General features: G+C 45.9%; 2 protein-coding genes across 5 annotated transcripts in view; both read left to right on the top strand.

The window, feature by feature from the left end:
• The window catches only part of LOC146591776 (dual specificity protein phosphatase 13B-like), a 21853-nt gene extending 13272 nt beyond the window's left edge, over positions 1 to 8581 (top strand). For all 3 annotated transcript variants that reach the window (XM_085312285.1, XM_085312286.1, XM_085312287.1), the window contains 3 exons: positions 4903 to 5108; positions 5636 to 5856; positions 7468 to 8581. In XM_085312285.1, the coding sequence (XP_085168411.1) occupies positions 4951 to 5108; positions 5636 to 5856; positions 7468 to 7694 (606 nt within the window). In that variant the 5' untranslated portion in view covers positions 4903 to 4950 and the 3' untranslated portion in view covers positions 7695 to 8581. The remainder of the gene's footprint in view (positions 1 to 4902; positions 5109 to 5635; positions 5857 to 7467) is intronic.
• A 1369-nt stretch (positions 8582 to 9950) lies between these two features.
• The window catches only part of LOC146591775 (dual specificity protein phosphatase 13B-like), a 23585-nt gene continuing 11060 nt past the window's right edge, over positions 9951 to 22475 (top strand). Inside the window, exon 1 of one of the 2 annotated variants that reach the window (XM_085312280.1) lies at positions 9951 to 10107. The gene's annotated coding sequence lies outside the window, so the exon portion shown is untranslated. Of the gene's footprint in view, positions 10108 to 10161; positions 10334 to 22475 lie in introns of those variants that run through there. The other variant, XM_085312282.1, reaches the window with a different exon arrangement.

Here is a 22475-nt window from a genome sequence, read left to right as displayed (position 1 = left end):
GGGGGACGGCCGGGGCGTCCCCGGGAGCGCAGGCCTCACCCAGGGCCCGCCGAAACCCGGGGAGAAATAACCGCCCCGGCCCTCGCCGGAGGCAGCGGGCCGGACCCCGCCGCGGCTCCCCGCTCTCGGCCCGCGCCGCGGGGGCGGCCGCGCTCTCCGGAGCCCTCCGCCTGGCGTCCTGCCCGGGGAGGAAATTCGCTTAAAAACGGAGCCGAACAGAGCTTTAATTGTACGTTCTGCTTTTCTCTTCGCTGCGGAATAAGGGGAACGGCCTCGGCGCGGCGCAGCACTGCCCGCGCGGAGGCACTGGTCCTGCTGCCCCTGCGCCGGGGCGCTGCCTCTGGCGGGGCACAGCGGGGCTCGAGCAGCCAACTTCTGCTCTCCCCGGCTGTTTGAGCGTGGGCAAAATGAAAGGCCGTAATATATGGTTCAGTCAGCCAGGAAAGCAGTATTGCTCTGCCATGTGCACGGTCTATACTGAGACGAGTCCAGGATCTCATTTCAAAATTCCCATCGGTGCCTCATTTAAGCCATCAGCCAAACCTGCATCTCATTTCCAATACGGCTTGGTATTAGCGCTGCAGCGAACTGCTGGTGAGAGAGTCTAATTCCCGCAAACAAGCCCCTGTAGGCTTGCAAGGAAAACAGAGAGTTCCCCTCTCAGTTGCCTGCTAGGTTCCCATCTGGCTGTTTTAACTTTGCTATTGCTTTTAAATGTGCCTGTTTCTGCACACAAGGCTTTCAGCTCCACCTCCAGGGACTCCTGGGCTCTCTGAGCATCGGATTCTGGCCAAAACTTAGAGACACAGATTGGGTCTTCTTAACGGCCAAAAAAAAAAAAAAAAAAAGGATCGGATTTCACATTACAGTATCTGAAACATTAATTCCACTTACATGATCATTTCCCTGTGAACCACACTTCTTTCCATCTGGATTTTTCCATCAAGAGGACAAAGAGCAGTAGTGTTAAGCACTACCTAAGAGAAAACAGCAAGCAGTGTAAAAGATGAGTGCAGAGATGCTTATTCAGAAAAAAAGGGGAAAATGGGGCAGAAAGTAATTTCAAACAAATATATCAACAGGCTTTTTTGTTTGTTTTTCAAGTGAATTACATTCTGATCTCATACTTTGGTATTCTAAACCATTTAGCTATTCGGGTTTTGCTTCAGAGATTTTAGGATATTTGGCTGCAGGACCTCTCTGAATCATATTATTGTTATTTAGTGTTTGTGTAATTGCAGTAACCTCAGGTCCAGCCCAAATCTGTGCCCTGCTGTGACTGAGGCTATGAACAATCTTATTTAAGATCTTGAAAGACACCTGTCCCCCTCTGGGCTATCTTGATAACCACAAGTGGATCTGTGCTAGCTAGGAAAGTGCTAGCAAAAGGGGTACGCGAAAGATGGTCTGGCGGTTATGGCATTACTTTGGGCCCTTCTAATGCTGTGCCACAGCCTCCTCTTGGGACTTCTCACAGCTGTTTAATGTGTCTACAGTCGAGTTCTGCCTCTAGGAGATGTGGTAACAACCCATGGCAAAGCGGCAAGAGGCCTTCTCCGTGTTGCAGAAATGAAAACTAGGGCTATGTGAGTAAGCGGCTGCTCGGTTAGTCTATGCTCATCATTAGTTAAACAAAACATGTTTTTCTCAAACAGGAACAAACTACTTCATCTTGTTTTCATATTTTAAAAGGTTTTATGCAATGCTAAAGTAAAATTCCAAAACAAAAGTAATTCTGACAAGAAGAAAAGGAAGTGGTCATTTTGGGGGGAATGACAAAGCCACAGTGTTGGCGCCTTTGCTTTCTTTTTCAGAACTGGAATCTACCAATGCAACCCAAATCTGTAAAATGCTTTAGACAATTTTAATCAGTGTGGGTTGTGGGTTTTTGTCTTTTCTGTGCCAGAAAAAAGAAAAAAAAACTTTAGTAGAATATGGCAATTGTTTCTAGTGCAGAAAAAAGAAAATCCTTGCAGATTGTGCCGACTCAAGTGGCAGGATAATATCAAAGGTGTGCCAATATCTCAGTGAGGCTGTTATTGCAGACAAGGTCCTAGACTGACCAAGTCCCTGGGGAACAGCCCCCAGCTGCCCCCTCTCTCACTACCGCGGCGGAGTCGGCCGCCGTCTTTCCCGGGGCTCCCTGCAGCTCAGCAGTGCTGTGTACCTGCACCCGCGCTGGCGTATGCCTCTGAGGTCGGGGTGGCGGGTGGCTCTTGCGCCTGTCAGGGCGCAAGATGTGGCAGTGCCGAGCGATGGAACGGCTCACAGGCGTCCACTGCCTCGCAGCCTCCCTGCGGAGCAAGCACCTTAGTCCGTCTGGATTGCACTTACAGTCTCTTCCCAGTCTCAAATGTCTCCTGCAGGTCTTCAAAAAGCAAGGAAGCAAGAAAGGAAGCAAGGAGAAAGAGAATCAAATGAGATGGTCTTTAAGTATTCACAAACTCAAGAAGAAAAGCAATCCTCCCTAACCTGCATGGGCTAGGTCTCTGCAGAAACTGTTAGTGACCTGGTAAAACAGAATTTCTTTTCTGATTACAGGGCATCCTACCATCCTACAGCTGCTGACTGTTCCCAAGTGGAGCAACTTCTCTAAGCCACCCAAAGGAAATGCAATCAGTAGCAGCACTTTTGCTAACTTTGCAGTATCTTAAAGAAGAAGGGTGAGGGAAAGCCTTCAGCAAAGTCCCTGGCCTTCAATTAAAAAATTCATATTACTTTCTTCATTAGTCCAATCATCTGGTATAGTTATTTCCAAGCTTACCCTGAAGGCCCCACCAAGTAATTCAATTGCAAGGCCAGGGCAGCACAGAACAGAGCGCGGCGGTTGGGAGGAGTTATGCTTCATGTTACGATGAGGAGCTCACTTGTCTGGCATTAGTCATGTGAAGCAAATGATGTTGACACACTTCTGGGGAGAAGAATTGCGGTATGAAAGGGAGCTGTGTTGCAGAGCACCTCACTGGCTGCGAAGGCTGCAGTCACCTGCTCGCTTTCACCAGGCACCAAACAGCTCGGTTCCTCCAGGCCGCGAGAGCCTCCCCAAAGTCAGGCCTTGATGCAGAGGCCTGGCTGGAAATCTCTTTCCTCCACTAGCAGCACATATTATTATTATTATTGTAACAAACTCACAGACTGTAACAGAACTTCAAAATGATGGGGGCTAGAGCAACTGAAAGTTTAGCACCCATCTGCTTATCTCCACAACTTCAACTTTTAAACATCTGCAGCGATTGAGAGTCATCCACGCTGCTTAAAGATTAGCCTGTGGTTTTACGAACCTACTGGAGGAGAACCTGTATTATCTTTTTCTTGATTTCCTTTTACTGCTTCAACTTAATGTTCTGTATCAGTGAAAGTACAAACAGGTCATCATAAAGATGCTGGCAGTAGCTTTTGAGCACAGTGCATGACTTTTGCAAGGCAGTAAAACTTGCTAGGCAATGTGTAATATTCTTTTCTGTGCTGTTCTTCATGTTAATCTGTGCTGGGATTGCACAGTATACTCCTTTACCATTGATCTTGATGTTACAGGCCTTGAAAATTTTGTAGTATTCTTGTATTCCTTCTCTACTTCCTGTGTTACCCATATGCAGTTCCTTTTTCTTCATCAGCATCAGCTTTTTTCCTCCCCTCTCCCATCATTTTTATTGTGCTTTTCATATTTTGCTTGTTAAGTAGTTATCCTAGAGACACTTCCTTTTTATTGGAAGGTACAAAAAGCTATAACTGCTCTTAACATTTGTGGGGAGGAGGAGGGAGAGGGGAGCAAGGGAAGCAAATCTGGGCTGAGGTCACAGAAACGTATGTGGTATAGTCAATGATATGCCCTGCCTCGTCTGTACTTCTTTTCCAATAAGCAACAAGACATCCTCCCTTGCTTTCTGCTTATGCCTCAAATCAGCCTACACTGTTTAAAATGTACCCAGATGTTTAGACAAAGTTGTTGTTGTTGCTTTAGGAGCAGTATCTGTGTTGCTGATGTTGCTGTGGGGCAGGAGACAGACTGGATGACTTCTAACAGTCCCTTCTGGGCTTGTTTTCCAGCAGTCCTACCAAAACACTAGATTTAGGCATTCAGGTGTTAGAATGAGAGCTGAGGTCACGTAACCTTTTGCAGAATAAATGCAGGCCGCTCCACTTTGGGAAGACTTCTAGTGTGGCTCCTACATCCACCTCAGCTTTAGAACCAGCAACCAACTAAACAAAACGTAGCCATGTCCACGTATCCACAAAGTGGAACAGCTCCCCGAGGAGAGACTGAGACAGACACAGGCATACCAGTGTAGCTGAGATTTCACTGGTTTTTGCCTGAGATGTAGGAAAACATGGTTCAACTTCTCTGTTTTTGTTTACATACACATATATGTACACACACACACACACACACAATCTGTTATATACACTTAACAAAATTTTCTTTTTGGCCCTAAAAGCCTTATGAGCATAAGTAAGTCCATTGATTCATTATTTCAAGAACTTCCAGTTTTAACTAACAGGAAGCAAAGTGTGCACAAACACTTCATTTACTCTCTGACATAAAATGCTAGAGCTTTCCTGTCTTACACTCATCAGCACTACAGTAATAGAAATAATAACTGCATCTATGAAGCTTAGTCACTGCCGCATTCAGGTGGTACAGGACTTTCTTTTTCAATAGTGTTACCTGACAAGAAATTAAATCATACTGTCTTATGCTGCTGCTTTCTCTGGGGATGAATTACATGCCTGTAGAGTCATAGCACAGAGTCAGTCCTGCTCTCTGGATGCTTTTAGCAACACCTGCAGGCCCTACTGCACACACTAGTTATAAAAACGTAATGCTATTTGGAGGGTAATGAACAGGACTACTTTCTAGGGAATATTATTTCTGTATGAAAATTTCCTCTTAATTCATTTCAGAAAAGCTGTCTCTGATTTAAGCTGAGCACATGCAAGAGAGGAGCGAGAATGCTTCACACCAGGGACTGCCCTGAGCCGAACAACGCAGCGGGCCGAGCTTCCTACGAGACGCCAGCGCTAGCAGACCTCCAGAGGCTCTTGTGGTTCAGAGGCGGGTCTGATAATCATGTGGACCAAGTCTGGCCGAATATTTACCTGGGAGATGCGTAAGAACAAATTGTGTATTATTAAGCTGTTGCCGGTCCCGTGGAGGTGGAGGGAGGGGTGCGGTGCAGGGAAGAGCAGCTGTTGGCTGTTCCTGGTCAGAACAAGGAATGACCCCAAGGACGAACAGTGAGAAACAGTTCGGAAGTGCTGTATCTGTGTGGGTTCTCGCTCTTGCAACCCGTGCACACTGTGAGTGAGAGATTAGCAGTAGATCCTAAACAAATACTTGAAAGAAAATCTTGACCGCTCTGTGCAGTCAGCTATGTTCTCAGGGATTAACTGCAGGCAGGCAATTGCCTAACTAACAGTATCTCTCAGACAAGTCTATGCTTATGCTGCTCTCCATAACATCATATCACATTTTTCACTTGCAAAGTGGTACGGACATCCTAAAATTATTTGCTACTTTGTAATGAAGCTGCAATTCCTGTATCCATCGCTAGTGGGAGTAGGCATTAACTGCGAATTACGCTATTTTAATGCAAAATGTTGGCAGTGTTGCTGATCAGCCCTTCATGTCTTTCAGGTGGGCTGCTAGGAATAAAACTACTCTTCAAAGCCTAAACATTACTCATATCCTTAATGCAGCAGATGGGCCATATAGCATCAATACAGGAGCCAAATATTACAATGACCTACAAATAGAGTACTACGGAATAGAAGCATTTGATGATCCTTCCTTTGATTTAAGTACCTTCTTCTATGATGCTGCCAATTTCATAGGCAAAGCCTTGAACACTTCAGGAGGTAAGAGGGAGGCAAAGAGAAGTTTGGGGAGGAAGTTTCAACATGAGCCAAATGGCTTCTTCTTGTATTAACCAGGCAGACAGGAAAGCTCAGGTTCAGCATAACATTTAACAGCAGGGAGGATGGACAAACGCACCTCAGGGGAGGCAGCATCAGCCAAGCCAGGTCACTAGGAGGTGGGGGGTTGCCCCAAACCCAGCATGGGCCAAATCTAGGGGCAGAGGAAGAGGGAAGAGAAGAAACATGGCCGTGCAGGTGCTCCCTGACACGTCTGTCCTGAAGAAATTGCCTCCTGCCAAAATCCGTACGTTCCCCGGCCACTCACTTGCACCACTCATGTTGGCAGGCACTCCAGCCCAGAGATCTGCCCTGGGGACCACCTGGCAGCTCTGCTCCAGCTCCCGATAGCTTCGACTGGGGACAGAGTACTGACTTGAATGCTTTACATGCTTAACTGCTTCGCAGAATTGGAGCTTTATTCACACTGCCTATTAAGCTCGAGAAGCAGCACAAGTTAATGAACTAAGTCAAAAATGACGAGTCTGACCCACAGCCTGCTGAATTTTTGTCAGTAGAATTTGGATTATAGCCTAGTTATCATAATTTCCATTTGTTCCAGAGTTTGCTCCGACTCTGACTGGCTGTGAGAGCTTGCTGCTTTCGCTGGAGTGCTTTATTAAATCCCTAGTTATAGTTCTCACTGGGCTGCTGAGATACAGTAAATTATGAGCCCATTTTTACAGGCAGACTGTCCTACAGAGTTTATGGGACTTGTCGATAATCACAGTCAGGACTGGGCCAAAATTTTCAGCCAAAACTGTTTTTCACAGAAAACTGCATTAACAAGCTTAGTCACAGAAAGTTTCTCCTTCCACATAAAATTTCAACTATTTTAATCTGAAATCAAATACTTGAGAACTCATATAATTTGGGCAAGAATTTAAATTCTCCAATTTGGGAGCAGAGTCTGAAGTTCTTCTGCCCCCCCCCCCCCACACACACATTATGGTGAGAGCTCCTACCTGGACCAGAGTTCTCCCACAGTGTAATGACCCGTGTATCTGCCAGTGCACTGCTTTTTCAACCAAAAATCAGCCTGGGAGCCACCCAGCCTGTAGATGGATAAAAAAAGCAAGAGGCTCTTCAACTTAGAATGACATTGCAGCAACAGTTTTTTGAAAAATACATCAGTGTTTGAATGTATACTCTCCTACCTCAAACCAACCAAGCAAATCTCCTTAGTGCTATTTAAACTTTACATGGAAGAAAAACTCCAGACTTAGTCAGAGGGAACATATTCATAATTTCCTGTACGTAACTTCAGATCGTCTTTATATAGCTAATGTTTCCTCAAGATAACCTATATTAATGGCTTTCTTCTTGTAGCTAACTATTTTTCAGAGGCCAAAGTTGGATGCACGAAGACAGTTTGAATATCATGTTGCTTGAGATCGTGCTGGGCATGATCTTAAAATAACTGTCCATGAAAAACTGAGTACACACTAACCGTTCACAGTTATTTTGCTAACTCAGTTCTAGCAGTTTTGGTTCTCCCTGTGCCCTCTCAGGGTAGAAAGCCAGCTCACCTCACTCTGTCTCTTCTTTTTGCAGGTAAAGTGTTTGTTCATTGTGCCATGGGGATAAGCCGCTCTGCATCTTTAGTGCTTGCCTTTCTAATGATCCGTGAAAATATGACTCTTGTGGATGCTCTGAAAACAGTGAGTTCTCACAGAGACATCTGCCCAAATTCAGGGTTCCTCAGCCAGCTCCGAGACTTGGACATTAAATTAAATGAAGAGAGGAAAGGAACCAGAGAATCTGCTAACAAGGCAACGTAAGAGAGTATTGCTAAAGGAGAGAGGACAAAATTTTATCTGAATTTCCTGTATCTCTCTCAAATGACTTATGTTTATAACTAAGGATGTAAGTTTAAAATACACTAGACTACATGTTACTACCAAAAGTACATTTTACTTGATATTTTATTTTGAAAAGCCAATCTTGATTATACTTATAATTGGTTGTATATTGTATCCTTCACTCTCCACCTTAAAACATTGCTCTCTGCTGGTAAAGAAAAGATATCAGGTTCCACTTTAGAAATAGCTGTGTTTCAGCAATGAGTGAAGCTCCTATCAGTTTATGAAGTGTTAGGCTATTTGGGGTGAAAGATGTCATATTATTTATGCTACAATAATGCTTAGAAGTTCTCTTACGAATCAGGGCCCCCCTTTGCTCTCCATATCTAAAATGTTTTGTATTTTGAGACTTGAATCTGGCACTGGTTAGGTCTTGCTTTTACAATTGGTGGAGCCCCTGAGCTGAGGGTAAGAGGCTGTTTAGAGGTAGAGCAGCTGGGAAGAAAACACAACCCCCTCTTTTAAAAATGATTCTTGTTCTAAATATAGTATTTTCCCTTTGACTGTTCATCAGATATCAGATAGGGTTTTTTTTTCTCCCTCTCCATTAAAATACCTTTGTTTGAGAGGATACTCGATTATTGGTCTTCCATCCCTGTAACAATCATCCAGAAGATGCAGAGGAAATACTTTCGAAGAGGAAGGTGGGTTCTCAGATGAGGCTCTAAAAATAGATACAGGCAATGGGAGTGAGTGCAGGAAAGCATTTGACAACAAAATTCAAGGGTTCCCAAATCTGCGCGACAGTTTAGCATTATAAAACTTGTGATTTTCTTTCTCAAAAATAAATGTCTTTAGCAACGCAACATCATGTTCTGCGGCAGTTGCTTTTGTGAGGAGACCCAAGTGAAAACTGAAGGAACGCAGGAATGGCAAGGGAAGTGCTAACAGGCATGAGACTTTCATCCTTGTGTCTCTGGGCCCATAAGAGCACTCAATAGCTACTGTCATCCAATGGATCAGTGCTGCCTGGAAACTATGTGGAGCACATCTGGCTCTCAGTTCCCAGTGGACAAGTATTCCCAGCACAAAGCCAGCTTGGGGATGGCTGCGGTTAGTGATCCTGATGCCAGACTTGGTAATCCAGAGGCATGAATGCTCCCCACCATGGTGGGCTGGCTGTCCAAGAACAGAGGAGCAGCAAGCAAAAACACGCCTGGCTGCTCCCAGCGCTGTCTGCAGGGCAGATTTCCGCCTTTAGGACAGCCAGCTCAGCACCCTTTATAACTCTGCTGGGCTACAGCCACATCCGCTGGGTGTGCCACGCGATAGGAGCAAGGGCATGGAGCAGAGCAGCCAGTACTGAGGACCTAACCCTCACACCATGGCATTTCAAGGGCTTTTACTTTTGACTAACTAATCCTTCGGACTGAACATCTGTGAGCAACCCTGTCTTTGCTCTATTTTCCTGCGAAAGAAAACTTGTTTGTAAGCTCTAGGCTGCTCTATGAGGCGACTCGATGCCCAGCAAGTAGCAGCAATCAGGCAGTTTACCCTGAAAGTACACTTCAGGCACGAATCAAAATGCTGATGTACACGCACACCTCAACAACGTTTAACTCAACATCCTTGCCACGATGTGCAGAACAAGTGAAAAAACACGGAGGCAGATCAGGCTGTGGAGATGCCCCCAGTACAAGAACAACGTTTTCTTGTGCTTTACCTCTATAGGAGCACTCCTTGCCTTCGGCAGCAGCAGCACCGAGTCCAGCCGTGCACGCTGGCAGCTGCGCCGCGCCGCGCCGTGGAGGACACGCGTCCGGCGTGGGCGCCGCGCGGGGCGCGAGGGCGCCCGCAGCTGAAGCGCATCTCGCGCGGTAAAAACTCGCCGTATCGTTAAGGCGCTGCTTGCTGCAGCCGCCGAGGTCCGCGCGCGGCTGCTCCGGGAGCGGCGCGTTTCGCAGGCGGACGAGCCCGCGGGACGCGCCGCGCCGCGCCGCGCCGCGCCCGCCGCCAGGTGGCGCCGCGAGCCCGGGCCGCGGCGGCGGCGCCGACCCCACGGACACGCGGGTTGTCACGGGCGAGCCCGACCCCACGGACGCGCGGGCCCGGGCAGCCCCCGCGACGCCGGCCGGGTCTCGTCCCTTCGCACCGCCTGACAATCTGTCGGGCGCCGCTGCTGCCCTGCAGCTCCTCTCTCTGGCTGATGCTTGCAGGTCCAAAGAGGGTAGGGAATTACGGTTTATAATTAACACAATTAAAAATAGACATTGAATAGACTCAGCACAGAGAGGCTAGAAATCCGTTGTGCAACGGGCACATTAGGAGGAAACTGAGGAAACTCAGGCGAAGGTGATCCAAGACACCGCAGCGCCAGAGCTTCGACTACCAGGCAAGTACTTTTAAGCTTGTTCACAAACGAGCCCCCAGCAAACCCAGTACATGCACCGAGCAGCACGAACCGAGCCACAGCCAGATCCGCCGGCGGCGGGACAGCGGCTGCACTAGGCCGCGTTACTGCCTCCGTCGCTAGAAACTCTGAGATTGGGGAAATTCTGGTTTGCTTTCCAGCTTCATTCCCAGGGAAAGGATCTCTCACCGAAAAAAAATGCTTAACTGTGAGTTGGGTTTTTTTGTTTTGTTTTGTTTTTTTAATACTAGTCCAGCTTGTATTTAAATACCTTAAAGAGAGATCATTAACACAATAGCCATGAAACAAAGTATAAGGTTTTTCTTCTCAGCTGATGTTTACAAGTGTCCTTCTTGGGAGGAGAGAAACTGGCCAAGCAGTTACACTGGCAAAAATATGAAACAGGCTATGAGAAAAATACCGAGCAATTCAAAAACAAAACCTGGGGAAAAAAATTAAGTTTGGGTTTTTTTTTTTTGGGGGGGGGGGGTTGCTTTGTGTTTTTTCTATACTAACTCTTTATAGCTTAGGGCTGCTATGGATTATTTATAACTGGGATAGAATTTTCAGACAGAAAAGGGATTTTTAATATTAACAGCCTTCCTCAGAATATTTTTATTGAGGAAGTATGCTCATATGGCTGTGGAAGCCATTGGGATGCTTGGAATAAAACTGCATAGAAAGAGAAGACTGGGTTAAATTAATTTCTACTAAATACCTACCAGCAGACTCGCTGTCTATATGGGGATCTGGAGACAGAACTGTACCAGGGTAAAAAGGATACTGCGCCTATTTATAGCATTGCCTTCAACGCAGTAGGAATTCAAAGGAAAACTCCAACTCGGCACACGGTCTTATCATCTGCTTCTGTCAAGATTAAATTAAGGCTGAGATCATACCATGTCCCTGCAAATCCCTGCCAGGAAGGATCTCTTCCTTTCCGTGAGGGGCTACAGATTGGCTCGGCGCTCACATGGCCTGGGCTCCCGGGGCCCTGCGCAGCCAAGGGCCAAGACTGACCCCCACCTCATCCCTCGTGTTTGCCGGTGGGGGGGGGGGGGCAGGGAGAAGGGCCTCACAAGCCCCAGCAGTTTAGCAATGAGGAGTAAAAGCGTTTCATCTGCCCTGCCGCCCTCTCCCTACACCGGCTTCTCTGGAGCACTCGCGAGGAAAAGAGCAGTGCAGTGCCCATGCGCGCCCCAACTTGGCAAGGAGGAGAGGAGGACGTGCTTCTGGCCACCCGTCACATTACCTACCTGGGTGAGACCCTCACCCTGCAGCCCTGCTGGCAGACACCGTGGGCAACCCCTCCGTGGGAAGGAATGGGGTGCAGGAATGCGTAGGGCACACATTTATCTGCTTAAACAATCCCTGATGTTATTAAGAGTAGAAATTAGAGTAGCCCTGAAAAATGTGTTTGCAAAAGCCTGACCACCTCTCTAAAAATGAGGCAGACTCCTGAAGCTCCTCAGCTGCCCTGCCCTCTCAGCATCATGATGCCTCAGATCTTTCCCCCACGTCTTCTGCCTTCCAGTTTCTCTTTCATATGAGCTGCAGTTTCCTTCTTCACAAAGCACTATCTGCTCTGCGCTCTCGGTGCCTCTGCTTTGTTATTCTGTTATCAAGCTGTCTGCGAGGCGGGGAGCAGAAGTTGCAGGACTTGGCACTGCCTTTGAGGTACCCGTAATTATTATGTGCATCCGTTATTGTGGTTGCTGCCTCAACAGGTGGAAAACATGCTGTCCTCTGATAGATTTGCAGCACTCCGCGTTCCTACCTTGTCTCTTCTCTGAAACCAGTCGTGTGGTGTTCCTAAAATAATAAACACAGCCTTGCTGCTGCCACAAAACCCCTGGTAAATATATTTTTATGGGAATGAAATATTAAAGGATTTGAACAGTTATTCACTGAAAGCAAAATATGAGCAGTAAGGTTGGGTAAAGATTCAAAGGCTGGTTTGCTTCCTTTCCCTGGGGCAGTACTGCTTGCAGTTTGGAGATGGATAGTGGGGAATTACTTAACCCAAAATGATGGAAACAATTCAGACTATAATAATATAGCTTGAGAGTTTCTCACGTTACATCTATTCCCCATACTGCTGGCTATATTCTGCCCTCAGATTCACAGGCACAACTCTCATTGGATTCTGGAGGAACTGTGTTTGGAGCCAAAATGCATCTCATGCTCTCTCTGAAGTCTCTCTATGGTGTAGTTGCTAAATCCTGAGCTCAAGGACTGTCGACAAAGCTTGTTTAAACATTTCCTAGTGTCTGTCTGTGCGAGATTCCCATCTGCTGAGTTTTATTTTGAATGTCATCTTCCTACTTTCCCTGAAAATACAAAGCAGAAACACACATTTCCTCTGCCCTAGTCTGCAGGAATCACCAAAATTCCCAGCAGGTTCTCTCACAAAATACAGTGGATCCAAGTCTGTTTAAAAACGCTGCAAACCCTTTGTGGAGAGGGAGGAGACCAGAAACGTGGGCCAAGTTTCTGAGTGTTATGAACCCCCCCTGCCCCCAAAGGGACTCCATATCCTGTTCCCTCTCTCCCCAAAATTTCACCTGGCTTTGGGTTTCATTAGGAGAAATACACTTTGCTCCAGTTCCAGACTCTACATCTTCAGTTTGTGCTTCCTGCTGACACTGCAGAGAGTGCAAGGGCTGTGAAAGTTGAGATTGACCTGGGGGCTTTAAATTTACTCCAATAGCAGAGCAAATTAAATAGAGAGCACATTAAGCAGGTTGGGAGATTGTTGTTGACCAACAAATCTTCATTAAGCTCCTGAGCCAAGCTGTGCTGCACCTCTGATGAAACTGATTACCGTGTCTCCTTCCTCGTCTCAACTATTTGTTCACCAGGCTTACAACAAATTCAAACTTGTTTTAAGTCTAATTAGAAACAAAATACACCATTCATCCACCTTGCCCCACGCCTGCACCCAGTTTGTAGATGTCAGTATATCATTCAAATAGACCCAACTCTACTCTCTTCACCACCAGTTATTTACTGGTCTGGTTTTCACTAGCCCTTTTAGTCACTGCCAGCACCGCACGGTGGCTTTCTGCATTGCTCTGTGGGGACTTCCTTGGTTAACGGTTTGCATTGCCAAGGACAAGGTCTGAGATGAGTCCCTGGCACAGCTCTCCAGACCTTTCTGCTGAGCCCACCCTCCACAGCCACCAGGACGGACTCGCGTGACTCCCGCCTCCCTGCGGCGAAGCCTGTGCCCGGCGTCACTGCCGCTTTGACAGGATTAGAGCAAAGTCCTTATCTGGCCTTTGCGACTGAGGGGAGGCTACGGCGGCTGGGGCCTGTGACCCCCTGCCCTGCAAACTGCTACTAAAAAGACTGCCCCACAGGTAAAACTCAGGTGCCAAGCTACTCCGCTCTATGGGTTTTAAAAACATCCTGCCCCTTTTAGGCCAAACTTAGAGAGGCAGCCCCAGGGGAGGGAGCACCTTTTTTACCCCAAAGAGAAGGCCTCAATTTATGTGTCCATGCAACATCACCTCAGCACCCAACCTGCCCGCGTTTCCCAGCACCTGGGCACTGCAGGGCAACAGCCCCTTTGAAAGGCAGCTGCTCTGGCAAGGTTGAAAACACAACCAGAACAGCTGCTTTCTAATGGGATCTGGGTTTTTTTTGTGTTTTTGGAGGGTGCTTTTTTTGGAGGGGGGGTTGCTAATGGTGTATTGGTTTTCAGCTCTAGAAAAAAATGAGTTCTGTTTTGGTACCTGGTGATCTGCGACATTTTGGATCACATTTTTAACTGCTAGTTGTTTTAGAAATATGGTAAGATTTAACCTAAAGGATGAATGATGAGAAATACCTGTAATCCCAAGAGCTAGCACAACTGCTGGGAAAATCTAGACCTTAAATCAGCTGTGCTACAGAATCGGACGAGTTCCTATTTTTTCCCCCTTCAACAGAATTAGTAGTGAGATTTTACAATGAGAAGAAAACAATTTGCTTAGGTGACTTGGGATTTCACCTCCTTCCACACAGATGAGCCAGCAAGTCTCAGCTCTGTTCAGTCTCAGTCTGACCTCCATACTAACTTCATTTATTGTTTCTAGTTCTCAAGTAGTGCATTACGTTAAACCCCAAAGGGCCTGATTAGAACTGGCCAGTATTTTAATGATTTATGAGGGGCATCTGGGACTGCACGGGTAGCATATGTGTTGTGTCACTGCTATAGGAGGAGCCTTTATTGATCCATACCAATGTGCTCCAAGACAAGAGCGTGTCAAATTCCAATAAGCTTTAATTCACAAACCTGATTTGACAGGTGGCTAAGCTTGCGCTGGGACTGACCATAGCTCTTCTGGTGGGAATAAAAGAAAACAGCTGGATCGCTTCTAGCCATTGCATTATGAGACGATTTCCATTCCTTTCCCTTGTTCTATTTCTATCTTGCCATGGTTAAGGAGGTGTTTATCCTTCCTCATTCTTCAGCCAGAAACCTGGGTGACTGGACCCTGCTATCAGTTCTGTAGCTTATCTTTCTGCCAGAAGATATTGGTGGGAAATACAGGCTACTGAAACTAGCCTTGCAAGCCTGAGTCCTGCCAAGCCTATCACATTGTTAGAAAGACTCGAATCAGAGAGGTTGATGTAGGAGAAAGAATAAAAAGTACTTAGAAAGCTGACGCGATTATTTCTAAGCCATGATGTCACCATCTTTAATAAAGGCTCATATTGTTTTTTTAAGGGTATCTCTAGAGACAGACATTGCAACCACCAAAAGGAGGGTCTCAGGATCCCCAGCTGGCAGTACAAGGTTTCCGTGCTCAGGGGCGTCCCTCGATTTTGCATATTCTGAATTCTGTTTTGAGCACCAAAAGCAAAATCAGCCCAAAGCATTTCAAAGAAATATCATAATCTAGCATGATTTTGGGAAGGAAAACCAGTGAAAGTCCAAAATGGATCATGGCTTTCATCTTAGAATTTAAGCTGCCTTTAGCTCACTGAAAGGGAGCACAAAACTTTTGACCCAAACTGGACCTAAGGATGACTCTTCACCCAGGTTCAGCTATCACTACAAGTGTTTGGCAGTGCTCTGCCCTGGATTTCCTCCCAGCTCAGACCTGTGCAGAGATGTAGAGAAAGCATCTTCTCTTTACCATCTCCACCTATACAGTGGGAAGAGCAGTGTTTTCCTCACAGGGTAACTAACAACTATAAAACGTATCCAGTGTTCGTGAAACACCGATGAACCACAGCCATCTGCCTCCTGCTGTATCCCATTTTCCTTCCTAGCAGGTTCTTAAGCACTCCTGCTATTTAAAGTGTAGGGATACATGCCTCTACTCTCCTGTAGATGAGTAGCACAAAGCTACCTTGGTGGTTCTGGTGGAGACCACAGGACAGGGACCAGGGGCAGGCAAGCAGTCAACAACCCCAAACAGAACAAACCTCCCCCCTCCCTCCTCAAAAGCAATATATTAATTATTCTTAAGATAGAGGAACGTACCAGAGCTAGGCACAGAGTGAAGGGCTCTGCATTGAGCCGTCTCTTCTGTCACGTCCTGGGGGCAGGAACAGTTCATCTGTAAGCAATGGGGTTCTTCCACTTCTGAAGCCTGATGTTTCTGGTGCTGGACTGAAACACACAGCTGTATTGGTTATTATTAGGGCAGGCTTGTTTGCCTTCAGATGTAGCCTGGCAAACTCTGGTGGGGACACAAAATGCCAGCCTGAGAGACTGCAATACACCTGGGCTTCTGTGCAATGCACGGCACAAGGAAACCTTATCCGCAGAGCAGTTATCGCTGAAACAATAAACAAACATGACTGCCTCATACCATTTTGGGTACCAGAGGTGACCTAGGAAAATTAGATTAGGCTAGATTAAGACTACACAAGAGGGACTAAACCTGAAGGTGAGTAAAACAGTGGCTGAGGGATCGGAAAGAGCATTCAAGTGACATTTTGCCCTTCTTTAATCAAGCTAGATGTCGAGCGCCCAGCAACCCCTGCATGACCTTCTCTGTTTTCAGGTGGAGGCGAGATGCCCTGCTTGATGGTCCTTACAAACTAGACAGTGTGTGAAACCCTGCAGTAGCAGAGCTGCTTGGCTGTGATGGTTTCACCCCAAACACCCACAGTGAGGGAACGCAGCAGTTCACGCTGCAACGCACGGTGCTAACAGGTCGAATAGGCTCTGGCTCCTACACAGCGAGGGTGCTGAGGCTGAAACGTGCCACCACAGACGTGACCCTCCAGTACGCTGGGTGTGCTTCAGAGAAACAGACTCAGCACCTTTCAGGCAACCTGTGAATAAACCTAAGCTTGCACGCCCCTGCAGGGCCATACTGTATTAACATCACCCGGTGATGAGAGTACTACGTGCTCTCTGCAACTGCAGGCTGCAAAAACTGCGAGGGCATTACTAAAAGTCATGAAAAAGAGGCACTGAGAGTTCTGTTGTTCTGGGGCAGTGAAGGCTTTGATGCATTTGTGCAGAAATACCGGTGCCAGTCAGGCAACCTAGCTAGTTATCGGCAGCTCCAAAATGAAGCCAAAATGACACAACACAGCTTGATTTACAGCAACCTGGATGAACTGGCTAACCTTTCTTTCAGAAGTATTTCATCCTTGGGGTTTTTCAGTAATTTTCTAAGGATATTTCCAAAAACAAAGACAGCAATTGGCTCTTCAGTGTATTCTTGTCCTCACCCTGGAGGAGTCACTGCCAGAGGCAGCCGAGTTGTGGCGGTGCTCCTTGAGCACTGGAGGAGAGTCAGCCTTATCCTGGAAGCGCTGCATCTTAGGCCAGCTTGTTTTTAAGTGGGAGCACAGAGATAGCAAGTATCTAATAAATGTAGCATATCCAAGGGGTGTTTGGTGTTACAGTGCTGTAAATTGGGGCTCAAGGGAGAGTAAAATGTAGTATCTAACGTAGGAAGGCATTACAGACTGTCGAGTCTGATGGCTGAAGTCCATGGCAGAAGACACTAGCAATGATGTTTGACTCAGCAGTACCTTGGCTGGGAGCTAGTCTCTCAAGCACATGTGGACATGCTGTTGCAGTTACTGATGGCATACAGAGGTGGTAGACGCGTTTTGGACCGGCTAGGGTCTTTGAGTCATGTGCAATGCGTCTGATACTCCACCCAGCCAGGTTGGGTTAATGGGCATAAGGATTTACTTGGCAGCTGAGAGCACAGGAGTACTGAGGGGCTCCAGAGGGCCCAATTTTGCAGCTAATCTTCTGCACCCACTGCCAAAAACTCTCCATCTCTGCTGGGATTGAAGCTGGAGGGGAGCTGGCTTTCCTTTGCTTGCTTGCCAAGAGCCAAGTTCAGGCCCTTGGAGCTCTGCAGTGCTCCTGCTCCAGCGGGTGACTTCATGAACACCTAGAGTAGGGAGGAACACAGCTCCCTGCGCAGCTTTAAATGTTTGTCTTTCCCTGCATATGCTGATGACATCATTGCCACCTGAGGGCCTGAACTCTGGTCTTGGCAGGTAAAAGCCTTTCGGATCACCTTACATTGGGATTCTTGCTCTCGATGCATATTTATGTAATGATTGCTAGATGGCTGTAATTAAATGATTGTAAAGCACCACCTAAAATGCTCTAGTAGTAAATTCTTGATAGCTGATGCTATAACAAGCAGTACAAAAAAATATATCGTACCATGCAGATTGTTAACACAATGTCTGGGCCTGTTTAGTGCACAGCTTTAAATAGTTACAATGCATGCTATTAAAATGGCACATAAAATTCGTAACTAGTAAATGAAGAGTCCAATTCAGCAACAAAATATATCCAAGCTTCAGTGATGGAGAAGTCATGCAAAACTGGCTTTTGTCTGCATGCCTTCTGCTGGCTCTGCATGGCCAACAATTACACTGAAGCAGCCCCAATATAACAGCTAAGACACAAAGAGGTGTTTTCTTAAGCTATTTTTCCTACAATTACGAAGCAAAAGATGAGAAGCCAGATTCTGCCACCCTGGCACCCTACTAGCTCCACTGAAGGCTGTGAGACTGCTTGCACGAGCAAAGCTTGCTCCTGTGAGCATGTCCTTGCTGGATGGACCTCTCTCAACTTCTCTGTAGCATCTTAGCTCAGTGCCTATCCAAAGACACCTCACTCATCTGTTTACCAGAGCACAACACACTTTTGGGACCTTTCTTTCCAGGCTCAGTCACTTTCATTTTAACAATTTTGGGTCAGGTCTTTCATTTTCCTCTGCAAGTTGCAGCAGCTTTTCTTCAGCCTGGTCTCTTCTCTTTGTGTGTGTGGGGGGGGGGGGCAGGAAAACAGACCTCCTCCTGCTGCTGGGGATGCCTTAGAAGGCCTGGTCCAAACTTGTTGATGTCCATAGGATTGTTCTGAGCCTTGTTTCTCCAAGCCTTTCCCAGTGAACTTGGGGTGGATGAGATCTCCTCTCCTATCTGTACAGCCCTTCTGGTGACGTTACCTATCAGATGTGGTTTCTGTGAAGCACGCTCCACTCCTGCCTGGTGCAGACTCTGTCCCTGCATCTGCCCTAGCTCAGAAACATGGTTAGGATCCTATCTACATTACAAAAATGCAACTGTATCCGGAAAGCCCTTAGTTTTCCATTCAGTAAGAAAGAGGTAGGCTAGGGAAAATGCACTTACTTGCCTCTTCTCTTTTACCCAGTTAAAGCTGCAGTGTGGCCAATGTCTCTACAGAGATGATTTTCTGTGGCTAACAAAATGAAATAAATATACAGACAAGACCCAGAAAAAATAGCAAAACCAGCAGGCAGCCAGGTTTTGCGAATCTGGTGTGATATTAGTGCACATGAAAGGGCGGCTGCTTCTGCCTAGCCACCATAGGAACCACACACATGGTTGGTAAATACAACTGCAGTAACCAACTGATGACAAGAGAATATTTTATACTACAGTTATAGAAGAAAATGAGGCCACCCTGCCTCCAGGCCTACATGCTGCTGTACATCCTGAAACAGTCAATATCATCAGGTCTGAGCCCTGCCGGCTAGCTCACAGACTTGCTATGAAAAAAATAGACATACATTTTTGAGGCTTCTGAGGCTTGGCTACCCATAACATCGGTGGAAGTTGTGGTAAATTCAGCATGCTGGAGAACCAGGACGGCTTGATTAATTTCTTCCTTACATTTGAGTTGTCCTTTGCACCAGAATTATCCCCGTGGATTCCCCTGCACGTTTCATGGTGCAAAGCTCTACTCGGACAGAGGAAAGGCGCCACTGTACCTCTCTAATTAGGACAGAAAACTTGGAACCAGCAGACTACAGAGGAGGAAAGAGGGATGGATGTTCTCCTCTTGCTTGCGCTGCTCAAAGCTGTTCTATATGGAAATTAATTTAGCCAGTCTGTTCCTCAACATAGACCCTGCATAGTCTGTCGAGGGCAAGGCCATTGAAAAGCTTTTTGCTAAGTCACACCAAGGCATGTAGTTGCCTTACCCTAAATGTATAGTTAGGTTAAAGTTGTCATTCTGGAAGCCTCTACTAAATTTGGAAGTGCTGTTCAGATTACATCCTCCAGCTGCTGGAAAGATTTTCTTACAAACAGTTGGCTACTCAAATACTTCATGCCTCCCTGGAAACTGCCTGTATCTCAGCTTTCAAGTCCAGCCAGCCCTGCCTCAGTTGTTGCTATCGTTGATTCATACCGTCCATATCCCATAGCACTCCTAGCAATCGATAAATTATGGCTCCAGTGAGACTATTGCGTTAAACACCAAAGAAGAAAGAACGATGACAGCAATACTTGTCATTTGTGCAGAGACGTAGCAGCAGAAAACCCTCCCGCAAACCTATGTTAACTTGGAGGAGTCTTTCCAAAGGATAGGCTTTCTGAGAAAGATTTACGACTTTCGAATACACGATAGGCATGAACCTGACACGACCTACTATGGCCAAGCCCTGGTCTTTTACCATCACAAATCAAATACAGTCCATTTGAAAGTGCAGTCAAACTGATATCTTCACTAAGCGAACAAGGTTGCAGCACATACCAGCTCGCCAAAAAACAGGACGTAGAGCGCTTTGTTCTCAGAATTAATAATGCTAAAAATATATTCACTAAATCTAGGGGAAAATGGCTATATTCTACCCATAAACACAATGCCAATGCAATGCCTGGGGTGATTAAAATATTCAATACATCATTGAAATGCGAGTATTGACATGCTGATATTGTACTACTATCTCTTCCTTATCTTGGCATGGGAAAAATGCAAGCAAAAGCTTTCTACCAGAATGCTGGAATGCTTTCTACTAGGACACACTAGTTTAACACCCTAGTCAGTAGAGCTGATGTTTCCTCCTGACTCTCTACAGCATGACACCACAGAGTCTCCTGTCTGCCTGTCTTAGCCTTCATGCAGCCCTGTGAGCTTGATCTTGTGCCAGCGTAATGCCAAGTGGTCAGACTCCACTGACCTTTGATTCTGTTCTTATCCCACTAAATTCTGTGTCATTGGAGAAATTGGCTAAAAGGTGGCACATGTTTCCAAGGACCAGAGATTCCTATCCAGGGATCTGCCTCTAAAGGCCTTTTTCTCTCACCGAGCGCCGCTAGTTACGACGCAGAGAAGTCTGTAGCCACTGAATTAACTGAAGAACAGCCAAAGCCTCAGCGGTACATACAGTCCCAAGGGCTATTCGCTGCTGCAGAGAGGAAACCTGGACAGTCAGCAAGGAGAGATTCTCAGTGACCCTTTCACAGGCTCACTTTCTTCCCAGCATGTGCCATACACATTGCCTAGCAAAATGAACCATCCAACCAGCTGTTCTCTTAGCCCTGCTGCAGAAAAGTCACTAATACTTTTCAAAAAAGTGGGTTACAGATACAGGCATTGCTTGGTGACATGTATGGCCTGTGCTATACACTCAAGGTCATGCTGGATCACCCGAATGACCTACTCTGCGATAGGCCTCTTTGACTGCAATTCTCCTGCTACTCATAATTATGGAAATTCTATTACACACTTCAGCTAAAGTTACAGTTGTAGTACAAACCAATTTAAATTTAATCTAGATATAATAGTAAAATTTATCCTACGTCGTTGAATAATTACTGTGATACAAATCCAGTAGGGCTAAGATCAGAAACATTTCATATGAATATCATTGAGAAACTGGCATTTTAAAATTGTACTGCTCATTACATGTGATGTACATCACAGAAACAGACCCACCACAAAAAAAAAGAATATAGAGAAATTAAGCTGAAAATAATTAAAGCATATTTTTAAAATTAAGGAAAACTACATTATTACATATAATCGTTTTCCTTTCATACTAATTTGTTTTAATCTATTCATGTCCCTTACAAAACATTACACAAAATTTTATTCATATCATTGTTTTCTTTTAAAACGTGCATTTCAGTAAATGTCAATTTCATGTATAAATTTAGTGAGTTAAAATACCAGACTGAAGCTAGAATTGAGCAGTCGCTTATTTGGAAAAATTTGCCTTGTTTTTCTATGTATAAATTTTCTATGGAAAGCTATTTTTTTCAGTGTATGCATTATTCAACGTATTAGTTGAATAGTTCTACAGAGAATTCTGTAGTTCTGAATCATTCACAGGCTGTTAGTTCCAATTATTTCACATTTGAAATTTGAACCCTAGCCCTTAGTTTTTATTGGACATAGAGTTTACACAAAATTATTCTGTTCTCCAGTTGAACAAATGTGACCCAGATTGTAGACAGAACAAGTTTTGTACACAACTTCAGGATTTCACGTCTGTATTTCAACAGGAGCAAATTCTTTAGCTAGAATACAGGATTAACGTGAGCAGAAGCTGCAAGTCATCTTAGGATAGCTCTGAAGGAGCATGCCCATCTCATAAAGAAAATCATCGTTCCAGAACTTCTGATACCCACCTAGCAAGCAAAGCACACCGCCTCCTCCTGCCGAGTCTACGCAGCTGTGTTCCCTTCTAGAGAGGCACGTTTTTAAAGCACTGCTGAAAGAGCACTTTTCCTAAGGTTTGCCATACATCAGGGTTCTTGTCCCAGTTGGTACAAGGATGGGATTACGGGCCTAGAAAGCACAGCGAGTGAGTGGTAGCCTGTCCTTCACAATCTTAGTGACAGCCTGAACGCCGTGGCGCTACCCAGGGCTCTTTCGCAGTGCCCTCTAATTCTCCGCTCCTGTGAAGCTTAGAAAGCAAGACTGACAGCAGCCTTCAGTCCTCTGAGGCTAGGTAATATGAAAATCAAAGTATTTATACAATGGAGAGGAAAAGAGGAAGGAATAACAGGCAGTAGTAAATAAGAAACCAAAACCAAAACAGTTGAAAGCAACTTTATAGGGAGTGAGAAGTGCCCTAGAGTGATCATTAGCCACTGCAAGGAACGAGATACAT

This window comes from Rhea americana, unplaced genomic scaffold, assembly GCF_003343005.1.
Source record: "Rhea americana isolate MKP2758 unplaced genomic scaffold, rheAme1 scaffold_36, whole genome shotgun sequence".
In the NCBI taxonomy this organism is placed as follows: Eukaryota; Metazoa; Chordata; class Aves; order Rheiformes; family Rheidae; genus Rhea; species Rhea americana.
Note: the sequence above shows the minus strand (reverse complement) of the source record. Positions and strands in the feature narration are given on the sequence as shown.